General features: G+C 34.7%; 1 protein-coding gene across 2 annotated transcripts in view; it reads right to left on the reverse strand.

Moving 5' to 3' along the window:
- Positions 1–10,960: 10,960 nt before the first annotated feature.
- The window catches only part of ICE1 (interactor of little elongation complex ELL subunit 1), a 74,630-nt gene continuing 67,671 nt past the window's right edge, over positions 10,961–17,919 (reverse strand). Inside the window, exons 18-20 of one of the 2 annotated variants that reach the window (XM_074279149.1) lie at positions 16,075–16,123; positions 13,228–13,326; positions 10,961–12,088 (exon numbers count right to left, since the gene is read on the reverse strand). In XM_074279149.1, coding sequence (XP_074135250.1) covers positions 13,233–13,326; positions 16,075–16,123 — 143 coding nt within the window. In that variant the 3' untranslated portion in view covers positions 10,961–12,088; positions 13,228–13,232. The remainder of the gene's footprint in view (positions 12,089–13,227; positions 13,327–16,074; positions 16,124–17,919) is intronic. The other variant, XM_074279148.1, reaches the window with a different exon arrangement.

Consider the following 17,919-nt stretch of genomic DNA (forward strand, 5'->3'; position numbering starts at 1 on the left):
CTCCCATGAGACTGCGAGCTTCTTTAGAGCAGGGACTGACAAGCTTTGTCATTCTTTTTATCTCCACTGTATAACACAGTGTCTGGAACACAGAAAGTGCTTAAATATATGCATTACTTTAGCTGTCAGAGCTAAGATTTACTGACCTAAAAGAACACTATGCTTTTCTATGGGAAAAGACTATTTTCTTCCCAAGGAATTAAACTTCAGTTTCCATTTGAAAGTTCTGCCACTGTTTGCACCCATAGAAAATTTTTCTTTGTCCTCAGGGACTCAGGGTTTCTCCTAAACTAAAGTGGGTGGAGGGAGGGAAGGAGAAAGGTAGAGGGAAGGGAAGGAGGAAGGGAGAGAGGAAAGAAAGGAAGGAGGGAGGGAGGGATAGGGAAAAGGAATAAGAAAAGGAGGGAGAGAGAAAAGGAGATAGGGAAAAAGGGAGAAACAGAAAGAGGACAGACAGACAGAAACAGAGAGAGAGAAAGAGAGAGAAAGGGAGAGAGAATGAAGAAAGTGTGTGTGTGTGTGTGTGTGTGTGTGTGTGTGTGTGTGTGTGTGTGTATCTTCCTGGTTGAGTGTTTTTGTTTCTTAGCTGCAGTCTGTTACCTAATTTCCAAAACAATGCTGTAAGATTTTGAAAATTTTGCTCTTTGAAGACTTCCCTTCTCTAGCAACATGTATGGTTTAGAGTGGACAGTAGATTATATACTCTGGTATCAATTTGCCACTGAATACAAAACCAGTAAAAAAAAAAAAAAGTCATTTTGAGGGAGGAAAGGATTGTGAAAAGAGTAAAAATTCCGCTTTTCTTTCATCAAATTCAATGCTATTTATGCCTACAGGTTTCTCACCTACACAATTTTCTAACCTATACTATTAGTAGCTGTTTTGCTTCGTTGAACAAAATGATCGGCAGTTAGTGACAGCTATATACATGGCTCATGAAAATGTTTGAGCGTATTAAGAGGCAAATGTCAAGCTGAAAAGCAATTAGATATTACTGAAAGCTCATTTCATTGAGGCAGGAAACAACTTCCTCTGTTTATAGCATTACCTTTCGACCTTAATTCCTGTGGAGGGGAAAAAAATAAATAAATCTCAAGATTTTTTTTGACATTGGTTCTGGAGTAAGATGACCTGGGTTTGAATCCTAGCTTTGCCATTAGCTGTATGATCTTGGTCAAACACCTTAACCTTGCTGGGCTTGGAAGAAATTGGAAGTGTCAAATGCAGCCTATAATATTCCCTAGTGCCAGTAGAAACATTTCTGATGAACTAATGTTCATCTGTTCTATTTGAGTCTAATCTGTTGTTTAGTTGTGACTAACTTTTTGTGACTCCATTTGGGATTTTCTTGGCAAAGATACTTGAGTAACTTGCCATTTCTCCCTTCAGCTCATTTTGTAGATGAGAAAATTGTAGCAGAGTTAAGTGACTTAAGTGACTTTTTTTTAGTCCAAAAGGTAGGGTCTGAGGCTGCATTTGAACTCAGTTTCCTGACTCCAGACCCAGCACTCTATTGACTATGCTACTAGCTGCCCTTTTGAGTGTGATACCATTGGACTACATGACTGATGAAGTTCTTCCATGGCACAATCTCTAATCCTGTGAGTTTTCTGGAGAAACTCAGGACTGGGGTCAGGGTAGAGTATACATAAATCTAGTCAGTTCTTCCATATCACAAATATATGTTCTCCAACATATTTTTCTATGCACAAGAGCACATTAAAAACCACAGAGCTTATGGGGAAAATGGGGCTAGGGAAACAAAACTCAAAAACTTCAGTGACCAGGAAAAAAAAATAACACAATAGGAACCTAATAGAAATGGAAACACAGTTTAATCCATGTTAAGCTTACAACTATATAAACCTAAATAAATAGTATTTAGAGTCTGCAGCCTCTGGATACTACTTGAGAAGCACACCATACTACAAGAATGAGTTGAGCAGGTTACAACTTCAATAATTGGGAAGGAGAACCAAGGAGAAATGGAAGAGGATGGGAAAGTGGTGCAAATCAGGCCTTCGCTACCCACATATCCTATTGTGCCAAAATTTGACAAAAGCCCAGCACTTTACCCTTAAGTTTACTTATGGAAGTGGGCATAGGAAGGGTTGCAGTTTTGAGTTATTGTGAAATGATGTAGTTTTCTGTATTCTTGAGAGAGAAGAAATATGAAAAAAAAATCCTAGAAATGTGCATTATGGTAAAAATATTCTCTATCAATTGTATTGGAACAAATTCCCATTTTACAAAAAACAAAACAAAACAAAAACAAAAACAAAAAACAAACAACAACAGAAAAGCTTTATACCAGAAATAACTATGTATATGTGTGAGAAGAAGGCAGAGAGAAAAATCCATAGGGGATAGCTGCTAGGGAATAACAATAAGAATGAATCTATCTGAATGAATATTACTTTATTTTATAAAATATGTTGTTTATTTTTAAATTCTTTCATTGAATCAATATTGTAGTTGGAAAGATAACTGCTTATTCATTTTTATTATGTTTTTTTTTTTAACATTTACATGCAAGACAGAGGCAACCCTAGTTCATTAATGCAGCATTGATTGATTCTTAAGATCTTATTCATGTCATAGGAACCTTGGACAGCAACATTCCTCCCTCTTTTGACCACAAAAGTAGGATTGAGGATGTAGGTTATCTTATATCTCACTGGAATAGATTACTTTAAAAAGGTTGGCCCATTTCATGCTTTCTGTGGGTTTTTGACCATCTGTACTGCTGATACATTTACAATCTAGGACTGAAGCTTTCAAATAAGCCACAGCATAAACAAAATGCCATGAAGCTTATTTTTTAATATGTATAAGGTATGTGAGCTGATTTTTTTTTTTACATGTGGCCCATGTATATATTCCTCTCTCCCTATAATTAAGAATATAACTAAAGGAACATTTTATTTAAATGTAAAACTTACCAGAATTGGTTCCAAAAGTAAATGGGCTACCCCAAGGAGGTAACCTCCTTTTGAGGCAGCTAGGTGGTTAGTAGAAACAGTCCTAACTTTAGTGTTAGGAAGACCTTAGTTCAAACCTGATCTCAGATACTTACTAGCTGTGACATTGGGCAAGTCACTTAATGTCTGTTTTCCTCAAATTTTTCAACTGTAAAATTGGAATAATAATAGCACCTATTCCCCAGAACTAATGTGAGGATTCAATAAGATAATATTTGTAAGAAGTTTTTAGCATAAGTGCCAGTTGCATATTAGGCACTTTATTGTGTTTTTGTATGAAATAATTGGGTTTAAGTGACTTTCCCAGGTCACAGCTAGTAAATGTTAAATGTATGCAGTCCCATTTGGAGTCAGGTCCTCCTGACTCCAGGGCCAGTACTCTATTTACTGTGCCATCTAACTGCCTCTATGCACTTTATATATGTTTATTTACTTTCCTCATTCCCAGTAATGGTCTAAACAAAATACTAATGAAAAATTTTATATACATATACACATACATATGTTATGTGTTTTATGTATTCAACATAAATTGAATATTTGAATATAATAAGAGGGCTTAATAGTTACAGATATCCCTTTTCAAATCTTTATATAGAAAAAGTAATCACCTTTTAATATTTTTCACCTGGATCTTTACATAGTAGGGTTGTTTTAAAAGAGGCATAATTGTACTGGTTTTTACTGAATTGGAATTTCCTTGAAATAGTAATCAAAAAGGGCTTAGATATCTTGTTGAGAGAAGATATTCATTTTTTTTTTATTATATATATATATATATTTTATAATATTATCCCTTGTATTCATTTTTCCAATTTACCCCCCCTCCCTCTATTCCCTCCCCCCGACGACAGGCAATACCATACATTTTACATGTGTTACAATATAGTCTAGGTACAATACATGTGTGCGAATATCATTTTCTTGTTGCACAATAAACATTAGAATCCGAAGGTACATGCAACCTGGGCAGACAGATATTAGTGCTAACAATTTTCATTCCCCTCCCAGTGTTTCTTCTCTGGGTGCAGCTACCTCTGTCCATCATTGATCAACTGGAAGTGAGTTGGATCTTCTTTATGTTGAAGATTTCCACTTCCATCAGAATACATCCTCATACAGTATTGTTGTTGAAGTGTACAGTGATCTTCTGGTTCTGCTCATTTCACTCAGCATCAGTTGATTTAAGTCTCTCCAGGCCTCTCTATATTCCTCCTGCTGGTCATTTCTTACCGAGCAATAATATTCCATAACCTTCATATACCACAATTTACCCAACCATTCTCCAACTGATGGACATCCATTCATCCTCCAGTTTCTAGCTACAACAAAAAGAGCTGCCACAAACATTTTGGCACATATATGTCTCTTTCCGCTCTTTAGTATTTCTTTGGGATATAATCCCAGTAGTAGCGCTGCTGGGTCAAAGGGTATGCACAGTTTGATAACTTTTTGGGCATAATTCCAGATTGCTCTCCAGAATGGCTGGATTCTTTCACAACTCCACCAGCAATGTATTAGTGTCCCAGTTTCCCCACATCCCCTCCAACATTTGTCATTATTTGTTCCTGTCATCTTAGCCAATCTGACAGGTGTGTAGTGGTATCTCAGAGTGGTCTTAATTTGCATTTCTCTGATCAGTAGTGATTTGGAACACTCTTTCATGTGAGTGGATATAGTTTCAATTTCTTCCTCTGAGAATTGTCTGTTCATATCCTTTGACCATTTATCAATTGGAGAATGGTTCGGTTTCTTATAAATTAGGGTCAGTTCTCTATATATTTTGGAAATGAGACCTTTGTCAGAACCTTTATTTTTAAAAATATTTTCCCAATTTGTTACTTCCCTTCTAATCTTGTTTGCATTAGTATTATTTGTACAGAAACTTTTTAGTTTGATGTAATCAAAATCTTCTATTTTGTGATCAATAATGATCTCTAGTTCTCCTCTGGTCATAAATTCCTTCCTCCTCCACAAGTCTGAGAGGTAGATTATCCTCTGTTCCTCTAATCTATTTATTATCTCCCTCTTTATGCCTAAATCATGGACCCATTTTGATCTTATCTTGGTATATGGTGTTAAGTGTGGATCCATATCTAATTTCTGCCAAAGAAGATATTCATTTTAAAGATGTATTTACGACCTTGAGGAAATCACTTACTATCTGCATGTCAGTATATTGATCTTCAAAGTGAGAAGGTTGGACTGGAAGATTTTAAAGGTCCCTTTAAGCTACATGTGTTTTATTCAGTGTTAGTACCTGAAGAAAGGTCCTGAGCTGCCTAGGAAAATTTCAACATCTTATCCTAATTAGACTCACATGACCAATCAATTTTATATACTGTATTTCTTCCTTTAAACACATGGAATAATTTATGAGGACCCAGAAACAGGACACTTATGATTTATTGAAACAAACAAAAAGTAAAGACTATCACACATGTTTGTAGGGTCATTGGCCAAAAATGACAAAGAATGAAATTTAATGTCCTAAAATTGGTGCTAATAGATTTCTTTTTAAACAAAAATCTTTCCCAAAGTAACTTTTTAAAGACCAGTTTAACTTGAACTAAGGTGCTGCTAGTCATTTTGCAAGTATTTGTTTTGTATTTGGCGTGAGCACCCTCTACTGGCAAAATAGTTTTTGGAGTCCTCCCCTTTTACAATGTAAAACAAATGAGTATTGATAATTATAGTGCATCATTTCAAGATTCTTTTAAAAGAAGTAATTCTAAAGTAGTGTAGTGAAGGGCAATTTCTACATCTGAAACAGAAACTTAACAGATATAAAAATTTACTAGTGTTAGAGACAAAAAATAAATTTCTCAACAACTGATCAATGTTCTAATTTTAAATGAAGTAGTTGCTTACTTCCATTTGTTTTCTTGTGGCAGTTACACAGATATTGACCTGAATTTAAACTGTGCCCTTTGTATCTATTTGACATTATGAAATGACTGAAGAAGTCAATAATTTGTCTTCTCTAACCTGTGGCACTGAATGACATTAATTTTAAATTTTAACCATTTTCAGACTCAAGATATGCTTGAATCCTTTGGTTTAAAAGGTCCCACACCCTTGGGCATGCTTTCTGTTTCTCTCAATTTCCCCTCCCTCCTTTTTCACCATCTCTTCCTTCCCCTATCTTTCCCTCTACTTTTTTTCCTTTCCCTTTCCTCTCTATTCCTTTCTGTTTGAGGTCCTCTAGCTAAACTCAACCTGGTTGGCCCGTCTGCTAAGAGGTTTTTACAAGGGTGGCTGCTGTACATGTTAATAGCTTCTTAGGCCACAGGTGGGAGTGAGGTGAAGATGAACATCAAAGGTGGACAAAGAGCCCTGAAAAGGGCTTAGTCAGATCTCTCAGCAAAAGTTGGTCCTCATCTTATCTGATCCAGCATCTTATCTGAACTAGATCAACTGATTTTATATACTGTATTTCCTCCTTTAGACATGGAACAATTTAAGAGTAGTCAGAAACAAGCCATTTATGATTTATTGATACAAACAAAAATTAAAGACTAACACATCTTTAGTTATTGGCCAAAAATTATGATTTTTAATGTCCTAAAATTGGTGGAAATAGATTTCTTTTTAAATAAAAAAAACTTATAAAGCAATTTTTTAAAGAGCAGCTTAACTCAAGCTAAGATACATTTAGTCCCTGAAGGAGTGAGTGGATTCCATAAATTTAGGTTAGCCTCTGCAAAGATGCAGTTGTAGGATAAAGGATGTAACGTACAGGAAAAAGGTATTAAGCAGGACAATTTGGAAGAAGCATAAGAATATTTGAAAGAGAGTAATATGTAATAAATTCTGGGGAAAACCAAGGATACTTGAAGAGAGGAAAAATATCAATCAAGTCATATAAGTGCTAGATCTTAGGGATACAAAGAAGAAATAGTCATATCAATCCTTTACAACTGTTAGTTCATCAGCTGTGGAGGATTGATTGTAGAGAAGCTGCAAACATGGATGTCATCAAGTAGAAAGGTAATGCAATAATTCAGGCAAAGGATAATGAGAGCCTGAATTAGGGCAATGATTATATGAGCAGAGAAAAGGGGATAAATGTGAGACCTTTACATTGTGAAGGTCAAATCAGCAAAACTTGGCTTAATTGGTTCTTGGGGAGGAAGGGGAAGAGCCAAGAACGACTTCTAAGTTGCAACCTGGATGACTGGAAGATGGAGCCCTTCACAGAAATATTGGTTAGGAAAACACTGCCATACTGCAACAAAACATCTGTATCTCAGTGATTCAATGGTGTTAGATTCATCAGTTAATGAAATGAGCTCTGGTATGGAAGACATGAGTTCTAGCCCAGACTTAAATAATTATTGCCTATGTGATCCTGGGCAAATCATTTGTCTGCCTTAGCTTTCTCATCTGTAATGGAATACCCTATGTGGTTAGTGGCAGTGCAGAGAATTGTGGGAACCCCTTCTAGTCCACGCAGGTCCAATGTGAAAAGAATTCACAAACTTTAAAAGTTTGACTGGCAAAAGGGAAGTTTATGGTTGGCACTGCCGAAGGCAGCTTTGCAAGGAGACTGACTTCTGAGTGACAAGGCCCTGGCAGAGAGATAACAAAAGGTTTTCACTGAGAAGAGGGTCTCCTCACAGCGGGCAGGAGTCCTGGCAGGCAGCTATGTCAAGGAGAGAGGTTCCTTGCCATGGCATAATTCCTACTCTGAACTTCTGCAAGTTATGTCTTTTTTATAAGAAATCAACTGAATGAGAGTTCTTCAATGTCATCACTGCCCCCAGGCCTATTTCCAGTTGAATGAGACCACTTAAATTTCAGCAAAGTAGGATTGGTCCTGGACTAATTTTCATCTCAATAGAGTGTAGCTAGTCCCACCAAGGTAACAGAATGAAGCAATTTTATCTTGACTTCCAGAGGTGGGACTCTCCCAGAGGAGAGTTTCTCAGTGTTTACCCCAAGGCTTCCCTCCATAGTCAGGGAAGACAGTTTTAGGGTTCCCTCTGTCATACCCACTCCTATTTCCTTCTCTATTCTTCTATACTCTAGGGAAAATACACCATGGGCAGCAAGATGGTGCAGAGGAGCATGTGCGCGCGAGCGTGCCTGTGTAGATATAGAAAACTGGTCAGGAAAACAAGAATTCATATCCTCCATGAGACACATCCTAACTGCTCTGTGATCCTGGGCAAGTAGCTTCCTCAGTTTCCTCATCTGTAAAAGGAGCTAGAGAAGGAAATGGCAAATCAGTATCTTTGCCCCTCTCCCCACCTTCCCCCAAAAAAGATCGCAAAGAGTAGGACACAACTATGCAACAAAATAGAACTAACTCCTCCAAGTGACATGAAGCCCTTCACTATCTGTCTTCTGGATAATTACATGTCTTGCTTTTCTTAATCCAGTGCCCAGAATTGAACCCTGTAAGCACAGATAGGATCTAATAAGAGCAGAGTATGGTGGGATTATTTACTCCTTATTCATTAAAATTCTGGCTCTTATCAATGCAACCCAAGAACATGCCTGTTTTCTTTGGCTCTCATCAGTTTGTTGTTTCATACAGCTTATAATCGAGTGCAACCTTTTATAATGCTTTTTCAAAACGGTGCTTTATGCCTCTTGGTTTCTGTAAGCAGGCGGAAGATTTTACATTTCTCCCTACCAAATTGCTAAATTTCATCTTATTAGATTTAGCCTAATGCTGTATGGCCTATAAAGATCCTTTTGGTTCCTGTCATGCACTATTAGCTATCCTCTAAGCTTTGTGTCATCTATAAATTGGATGAATACACTATCTCCTTTTAGTCTTATTATCACTTTAAGGAATTTAATTGGTTACTGGTAAGTTATCTCAAGATATATTGGTCAGGGAATAACTAAATGTCTGTGAAATATAATGGAATGTTCTCTAAGTGATGAATTATGAATACAAAAAAGCATGGATAAGCTTACACTAAGATGTTAAGGGAAGTAAACAAAGCCAAGAAAATATTATACACAAGACTACAAAAATGTAAATGGAAAGAACTACAAAACAATTAGGTGACCTTTACAGAATTACAAAGCCCCAGAGAAGGGACACAGGAAAATACCCTTGCACCCAAACACTCCTTTGCAAAGCTGGGAAACCCATAAGTGTGGGACATTTCATATTATTTTAGACTTTTTCAATGCATTTATTGCTTTTCAGTTATTTTTTTCCTTCTACCTCTTAAAAATAATTTTACTTCTACGGGATGGATCTCTGGAAGGAGGAAGGTGAGAGATATTAGGAGGAATTTTTTAAGAAATAGTAAAATGAAGACACTAAAAAAATAGTTTTAAAAATGTATTACATTATATGGTGATATATTAAATACAGGTATTAAAAGGGAAATTTTAAAAACAGATTTGTGGTTTCATATGATTTTTTCTAGTTCTATTTGTATATAAAAATGTGTTTTGGGGACATGCTAAATTTTAGAATTAAAAAAATTAAGAAAAAAGTGCCCAGTTAATAGTCTTAATATGTGTTGATAAATGTGGGATATATCAATTTTTCCTTGACTTTTCAATTAAGTTTTTTAAGTGTGTGTATGGAAATAACTAAATGAAGAATGAAAGGGGCAATTTTCACTGATGAAGTATCCACACCAATGAAATGTCACAGATTTCTTTAATTTCTTAAGTAAATGGATATAAAAAGAATATTTCTTTTGTTTAAATATGTGTGTGTATGTGTATGTGTGTGTGTGTGTGTGTGTGTGTGTCTCTGTCCACTTGATACTTGATACCTAGTTGTCTTGGTGGCATGGTGGATAAAAACACCAGGCCTGGAGACAGGAAAACCTGAGTTCAAGAATGGCCTCACTTATCAACTCTGGGACCTTGGGCAAATTACTTAATTCTGTTTACCTGAATTTCCTCATCTGTAATATGAACTGAAGAAGTAAACAGTAAACCACACTAATCATCTCTGAAAGTTCAAATGGGGTCACAAAGAGTAAGAACCAAAATAACAACATATGTGTGTATATACATTTAACATACATATCATACAAACCTTAAAGTGCTATTGAAGAGGGGACACAAACTCCGAAAATCCTTAAAGGAGAAAATCTCCTTCAACTTGACAAGGACAAACAGTTTCATCTTTGTTATCTGGGTGGGGTCGGCTTAGTCCTGGAAACCCAATGAATTCAATTCAAATTCCAGTTCCAAGCTGAAACCTGGCTAAACTAAAACCCTCTCTTTGCAGAGGTTCCAAATATGCCAGTCATACCATGCTTGACAACCCAAGGAGCTTCTGCCCACTGGAATACTCTTTTTCCAGTGCTCTCTTCTCTTTGTCCTCATCTATTTCCTTAACCAGACTTTAACCTAACTTCCAATCCCCATAATAAACCTCTTTTATCAATCTAGGTTTTCAGGTCTGTAAATTCCTTTACAGGAGACCTCTAGCGGCACCAGAAGGGAGTTCCCCAGAGCTCCCTATCCTTGCACTGAATCCAAAGAGGTTGCAGGGGAGCTCCATTTGACTCCCTGAACCCCGAAACTGCCACTAAATCTTATTTAACTTCTTGACCACCAGAAACCCTAATTTCATTTGGGTACCCAAAATCTAAACCTGATCACTATAAAGATGCAATACTGGGTCAGGTAGGTACCACAGTGGATAGAGCACCAGCCCTGACATCAGGAGCATTTTGAGTTCAAATCAGGCCTCAGACATTTAACACTTCCCAGCTGTGTGACCCTGGACAAGTCACTTAACCCCAATTGCCTCAGGGAAAAAAAATTAAAAATGCAATATGAGAAATTAGTTGTTGGACTGTATTAGTAAAACTAGTAATAAAAATTAGTATTAGTAGGATTAGAACTAGTATTAGTAGGTATCAAAAGTAACCAGTGTTCCATATAATGAATGAGTGATTTTCTACAGAAGTTTCTGTGTTAAACACTTATTTTCAACATTTCTAGGAATAAAAGACAACAAGTATTTTTCTTTATTAAAAAGACAGTTTGCATGGTTCATTTTGTTTTTATTATAAAAAACAACAAAGAACATGAACATGTACAGGCATTTTAAGAAATGAATATAAGACAAATCAGAACCATGGTGAGTTATTAAACCCCTTTTCTATATACAAACACTAAAATTCCCAAAGTGGGAACATCATCAAATGTGAAACACATTATAGCATTATACTGTACATACAAAACATACACAGAGATCTACTGGTTATCTCTGAATCTTTTATATACATGTAACTTAATACATAAAACTGCATTTGAAGTTTAGTTTTAACTTCTCAGATGCCCTTTCCTGCTACAATAGGATGAAACGGAACAGTTTTACCAAAGTTTACAAATGAGGAGAAAATAAGTTAAAATGAATTTCTGGCAAGAGCTTTGTCTTTTATTCTCTCCAGAAGCCCACCAAAAACAAAAAATACAGCTTTGTAGCCTATCTCTAGGCTCAGTAACGGAAGACTTTGCTATCCAAGTCTTTTTTAGCTATATAATTCACTAATCTTGAGTGCATAGTCCAGAAACTGTTTTGGTTCAAGAACCAATAGCATTTTCATTGTTGGATTAAATTTAAAATGTCACATATATATTTTTTAAAAGCCAACACTAAAAAAGATACTTTCTGCAGCAAAAAGGGCAAAGTTCAAGTTTTTGTTATCTGATCATAATACAATACTTCAACCCATCATCATTTAAAACATGTCAAGCTTCTATGAAATGTATATTCAATAATACAATAATTTTAGGAAGGACATGCCTTCTAGAATAAAGTCGTTTCAACTTTTTCTTTTTTGTCTATAGCAATAAGGAATGTCTCTGTCTTTTGCCTGGTTTTGTTGCTGATATTGCTTTGATCATTTCTGAATTTATCAACCAACTCTTCTGATAAAGACAAAAAGGCACTTGGACAGATGCAGTGTCTTTCTCCTCAATGGTTTAGCTGAATTCTGCTGCACACAACAAATTGACTTCAGCTAAGCAGCTCACAACAGCAGATGGGATGTTCTTTGTGGTCACTCTTGTCCAATTTTCTAATACCTTGGACACTTCTGCGGGATTGCTGGGACTCAAGTCACAAAGAGCATATACAGCTGCTAGCTGAATACTCCAGGGCACATCTGGAAAGAGTTTCAGTCATAATTATTTATACTCTGGAGGAAATGTATTAAGAATTTTTAGAAAATTTACATGACAGTCTATTCATATAATTTGGATACTATAAAATATAAATTCTTTTCATAAATGAAAATTAAATAAAAAGAATGAGGGGAAAAAAAAATCACAATTAATGAAAGCAACGAGGGCTGCAACAGCCCTAAGATGATGTGACAAAATCTAAGAGGCAGTTAGATACAATGATCAGAATCCTAGATTTGGAATCAGGGAAGCTAGATTTGAATCTCAGTTTACCCATAAAGTAGCTGTGTGATTTGGAGAATTTATCTTTCATGTACTTTATTGTAAAATGAAGGTAATTAGATGATCTCTAAGGGTCTTTGTTTGCAGCTCTAACTCTTATGACATATCTATGCATAGTTAGGAAGTCTTGATCTTAGATTTCTCAGACTCTATTCTTTTTAAGACTTAGTTCATTTAGTTCACTGTACTCTTACAAAGAGGAAGGAAACAAGTACTTGTTAAGTGGCTTAATATTATATGCCCAGAACATGCTAAGTGCTTTACAAATAGAGGCAGAAGTACATGATATCCCAAAAGAATTAGAGGGAACTGTAGAGATATAGAAAACACCATGAAACTATATCTAAACTCTTAATCTGATCATAACTCATATGTGAGACAATCATTGTTTTATGGAGAGGGAGCATAACTAAATATCTGAGGACCAGATTCCCACTTAGCTCCAAATCTGTTTAAGACCATGAACTTGTAATCTTTATGCTTCAATTTCTTCCTACTAAAAACAGACCATTTTGCACTGGCATCACAGAGTAGGCAAAAAGATTACTTTGAATGCAGTTCTTCCCATGAAAAACAAATGCAAAATATAATATAATATATACATATATATGTATATATACATATATACATACATACATATATATATATATATATATATATATATAATTACTTTGCGTTTTTAAGAATATGGTTTCAGAGAAAACTTAAAATGTATTACTAAAATCTTATATGGTGATATTGCTGTTCTTCTAGCCTAATTTCTCTTCTGTAAAATCACTGCTTATCAAGAGATAAGACTTAAGGTTGAGTGTAATGATTTTTATATAACCATATTTACCTTCTTCATTTGAATGCTGTATAAACATACAAATCACAGAACTGATATTTTTCACAGCAGAAGAAAATCCTTCCTTCAAGCCTAGTTGGCCTAAACGACCTGTAAGAAAAAAAAAAAAAAAAATGACATAAAAGATATCTTTAGTTAAGTATTATTAGCTACTTTCAATAAGAATTCAAAACTGTTATCTTTTATCTCTTTTTCCACCATTCCATCAAGTCTTTTTCTAAAGTATTGTCACATAACAGCAACAAACTAAAATGATTATATCCACAATTGCATTTATATTTCTATAAGGAAAAAAAAAAAAGATCACATGATAGAAAGACATTTAAAAATAATGCATCCATATGTCCTTTTCAATCCATTCAAATCATTCATTACCAGCTTAAGCCTACATCCAATGGTCTTTTCTGTTTTCTTCCTTCTTTACCAATCTCAGGCATCTGACAATGTGAACTACACTTCATGATGTCATTATCATTCTTCAGATTGCTTCCTTCTTGTTTCTTTTTCTAATCTCTCAGTTACTCTTTAAATGAAGGTATTCACCAAAGTCCTGTCTTTTTCTCTTCTCATTTGACTGTCACTTTACTATGGGGATCGCATTCATTCCCAAAGTTTCAATAGTAACCTCAATGTAGTTAACGCCTAAATCTCTACCCAACACTTTTCTTCGTATCTTGTCTTTTTTTCCCCCCCAATTGAATAATTCCCAACTGTCTGATAGTCTGTGTCCACATCAAAAACATATCCTGAACTGAACTTATTTTCTCTTCCAAAAATTTGACCTTCTACTTTTTGTTATTTCTTGAGAACCTGTTTATTTGTATTCCTTCTTGGTAATGAGCTCCCTTTTTCTTGTTCTGAAATACAAGTTCCTTCAATATCCTTCCTTTGACTATGAAACCTTCCTTCACAATGCCAGGAGTACTACCCTGGAACCTCTAACTAGAAGTGTTTTCTCTTTGAAAACGTTCTATTTGCCTTTCATTGTAGTTATTTGGATACGTGTGCTTTCCTCCTATTAGAAATGTGAGCCTTAAACAAAAAACCAGGATATGTGCTCAGTAACCTTAAAATTTAAAACAATTCCTTGAACACAAACACTTAATGTCTGCCGAAATCAAAGTGCTTTAAGACACATTTAATATATATTTCTCTCATGTGGTAAGGAAAGCTTATTAAAAGAGATTTGAGTTATATTTCTTGGATTGGAGGAAAACGTGCTTCAGATATGCCAAAAAGAACAAAACTATCTTTGTTCAATTTTATATTATAAAAATAAACCAAATTATAAATTTGCAAAGATGTATGTTGGCATTTCAGCAACTGTTTTGTTAATTGTGTATTTGTTACATAGAAAGCTGATTCAAACAAAGGTAAAATAATGTTTTAATTGACTTCCTCCAACACTTTGTACCTTTGGTTTCTTCAGCCTGCTTTTTGCTGTTAGGTTGTCTCAAAGGAGTCCTAATGTGAGGGCACAGGTAAATGTATTTGCTCAACTTTGACAAATTTCTCTATATGGGGCTCTTCTGTTTTCTTCAGGACTCACAAAAATATATCAAACTTGCATTAAAAATAAAAATCCTTCTAAACATAACTTATATTTAAAAAAAATTCCTTCTTTGAGTTCTTACTGTACTCAAGGTCACTAGTACTGTTTTAATATGTACGAAACCCTGTATTGTCCTCTGTTTTATCTCTCCAAAAAGACGTCTTGAATATAGGGGGCACCTTTTTAATTTCCTCTTGAATTAGAAAAGGATTTCCTCACAAGATCAGAAAGTGTTTTTTTGTTTTTTGTTTTTTAAATATAGTTCTTTTTATTTAAGCAACAGTTAAGGTAATAATCCTGTCATGAAATCTTTCCTGATGTTCTTCTTAGACCCATCTCATATAAAAGTGATTGCTGCTTTCTCAAATTTTCTTTTATTTCTTTCTATTCTCATCAGTTGTCTAGTAAACATTTTGAACTAATTGTTCCAAAGGGATCTAAAATTCAACATGTCCAAAATAAAAACCATAAAGACTCCTCCAAATCTATTTATCTTTTGAACTTCTCTATTTTTGTTGAGTACTGATCTTTCTAATCATATATCCTCAACTTTTGACTCAATTATCCATATACTAAACTAGTTACCAAAGGTTGTAATTTCTATTTCCATAAAGTTTTTTTCACATATCTCCCCCTACTAGCATATTGTCACTATCTTAGTTCTCATCACTTATTGCCTAATCTACTGTAATAGTAGCTTAATGGGGCCAACTCAAATGCCTTCCATCTTCAAACCAACTACATATAGTAGCCACTCAAGTGATTTACATAAGCACAGGTATGATCACTTCATCCTTTCCATTCCTATTGAAATAGTCCCATGGCTACTATTATATCTTAGAATGGATAGATATATACACATACATACATACATACACACACACACACACACACACACACACACACACACACACACACACACTCTTCTTTTTGTATTATTAAGTGAAATTAAACTATTAAGTACCTGACAAAAATTATCAAATAAATATCCAATTGACACTCAAAATGTATAAAGTTCAGATTACTGTGAATACATGAAGTTGAAATAGAAATATAGTCTTCAATTGCAGGTACTGTCAACTCCTTAATAGTCTCATGTATTAAAAGAATGTTTGAAAAATAAATTAAAAGAATGTATTAAAAGAATATTAAAAGATTTGTCTGCTTTTCTACTCTAATAAATAGAAAATGAGAGCAAAAAGATTAAGTATAAAACAGTGAATGAAAGCATAATTCTGAGTTTGCAAATTTTCTAAGATAGTGTAGGACCAGAGGAAAATGATTACCTCTTTTCCAATTGGGTAATGCTTGCTGGAAGAGGCAGGATTTCATAAGCTGTTTGAATGAAGGAAGCAAAAGAAATGAATAATTGTGAAATGAGGTTTTTCTGAGCATCTGATGTGACCTGACATAAGGCTCAGAAAACAAGATGAGATGACTGGATAGAATGAAAATGTGCCTGTGCTAAACAAAGTGAAAGAGTGAAATACCAGAAAAGGAAGCAAGTTAATCTAAAATGTGAGACCAAAGATATAGTTCTTTAAACATCAGCTTGGTTGGATTTTACATTATGTAAAACAAAAATTTTAAGAATGACACGGCAAAAGTGATAGACCACAACCTTGGAAACAATGAAAAGGAAAGGCTAATGGCCATTAGGGCACAAAGGTTTGGGGAGGAGATGATAACTAACTTTGAGAAGAGATAACCATAAATTTAATGATTCAAATTCAGTGAATATCTATGAATTCATAAGTTAACAATGATAGCTTAACAAATTTCACTCTTGTAGGTTTGCAGTTTGATTTAGTCCATAACACTAAGTTGAACAAAAGATAGGATTTTTCCAGTGTTGTTGTTGTTGTTTTTTAAAAGCCATTTCCCTCTACTCCAGTAGTATTTCATTCTTTTTGGCAAAGCAGAGTTTAAGTATTGCAGGGATGTCCCTCCATTTTTTCTTTATCCCCAATAACTCATTAGATATTATTTAGATTATATTTTGATTTTAATGTTTCTTATAAGTAGAGATCATGGTTTATTTATATTTCTTCTGTATCCCACGATTTCTTAGTATATTAGTAGATAAGGAGGCATTCAATAAACAGCTATTTAATGAAATGATTCTTTTTTTAAAAAATTCATTCATTTTCCATTATGTTCTATGTCTGTTGTTAACATAAGTTAGCAGTCTTGGGCTCTTTTTGATGATTAAACAGTCCTCCTATAAATCTATAAAATGAGGGGAAAATGGATCAGATCTCTACCATCCCATGTAAAAGCTCTGAAACTATGATGCAAATGTCAGTTAAAACATTTCAAATGTTAGTCTTCAATTCATATCAAAATTGAAAGTGTTCAAAAATTTTTTTTAAATCAAATAATCTTATATAACAATTAAAATGAATTTTATTGTTATTTCCACTATTTTGTGGAAAAATTCTGAATAATTTTCTAGTAATATTAGTTTAAAAAAATGTTTCTCCCCCCTTAAAGGGGATCATTCTAATTGAGGGTGACAAGAAGCGGGGACAGATGGGGAGAAAGAATAAGAAAGAAGAGAAAGAGAGGGAGGGGGAAAATGGGGGAATAGAATGATGATAATTGAAGGGAAATCTTGGAGGGAAAGGAGGATAGAGAAGGGGTCAAAGGCCTCTTCTAGAAGGCTCAGTTTAAGCTCTCAAAAAAGGCTAAGAAAATAAAAAGGCAACAAAGAAGAATAGCACTCCAGATATGGGGCATAGTCTATGCAAATATAACAGAAAAATTAATGTGATGGATACAAGGAGGCCAGATTTCATGGATCACAGTGTGTGGAAAGGAGTAAGGTGTGTGAAAAGACTGGAAAGATAGAAAGGAACCAAGTAATGCAGGTCTCTAAATATCAAAACAGAGCTATATGTTTGATCTTGGAGACATCTGAGAGTCATTGATAGGATAACATGGTAAGATATGTGCCTTAAGATCCTTTTGGCTGATGAATAGGATGGACTGAAGTGAGAAGAGAACTGAGATATGTGACCATTAGAAAGTTATTGCAATAGTCTAAGCATAAAATAACAAGGGCAAGCACTACGGTAAGTACTGTGTAAAGGAAGAGAAGAGTACATGTAGAAAAGATTTTGTGAAGGAAA

The sequence above is a fragment of the Sminthopsis crassicaudata genome, chromosome 1 (assembly GCF_048593235.1).
Source record: "Sminthopsis crassicaudata isolate SCR6 chromosome 1, ASM4859323v1, whole genome shotgun sequence".
Classification (NCBI taxonomy): Eukaryota; Metazoa; Chordata; class Mammalia; order Dasyuromorphia; family Dasyuridae; genus Sminthopsis; species Sminthopsis crassicaudata.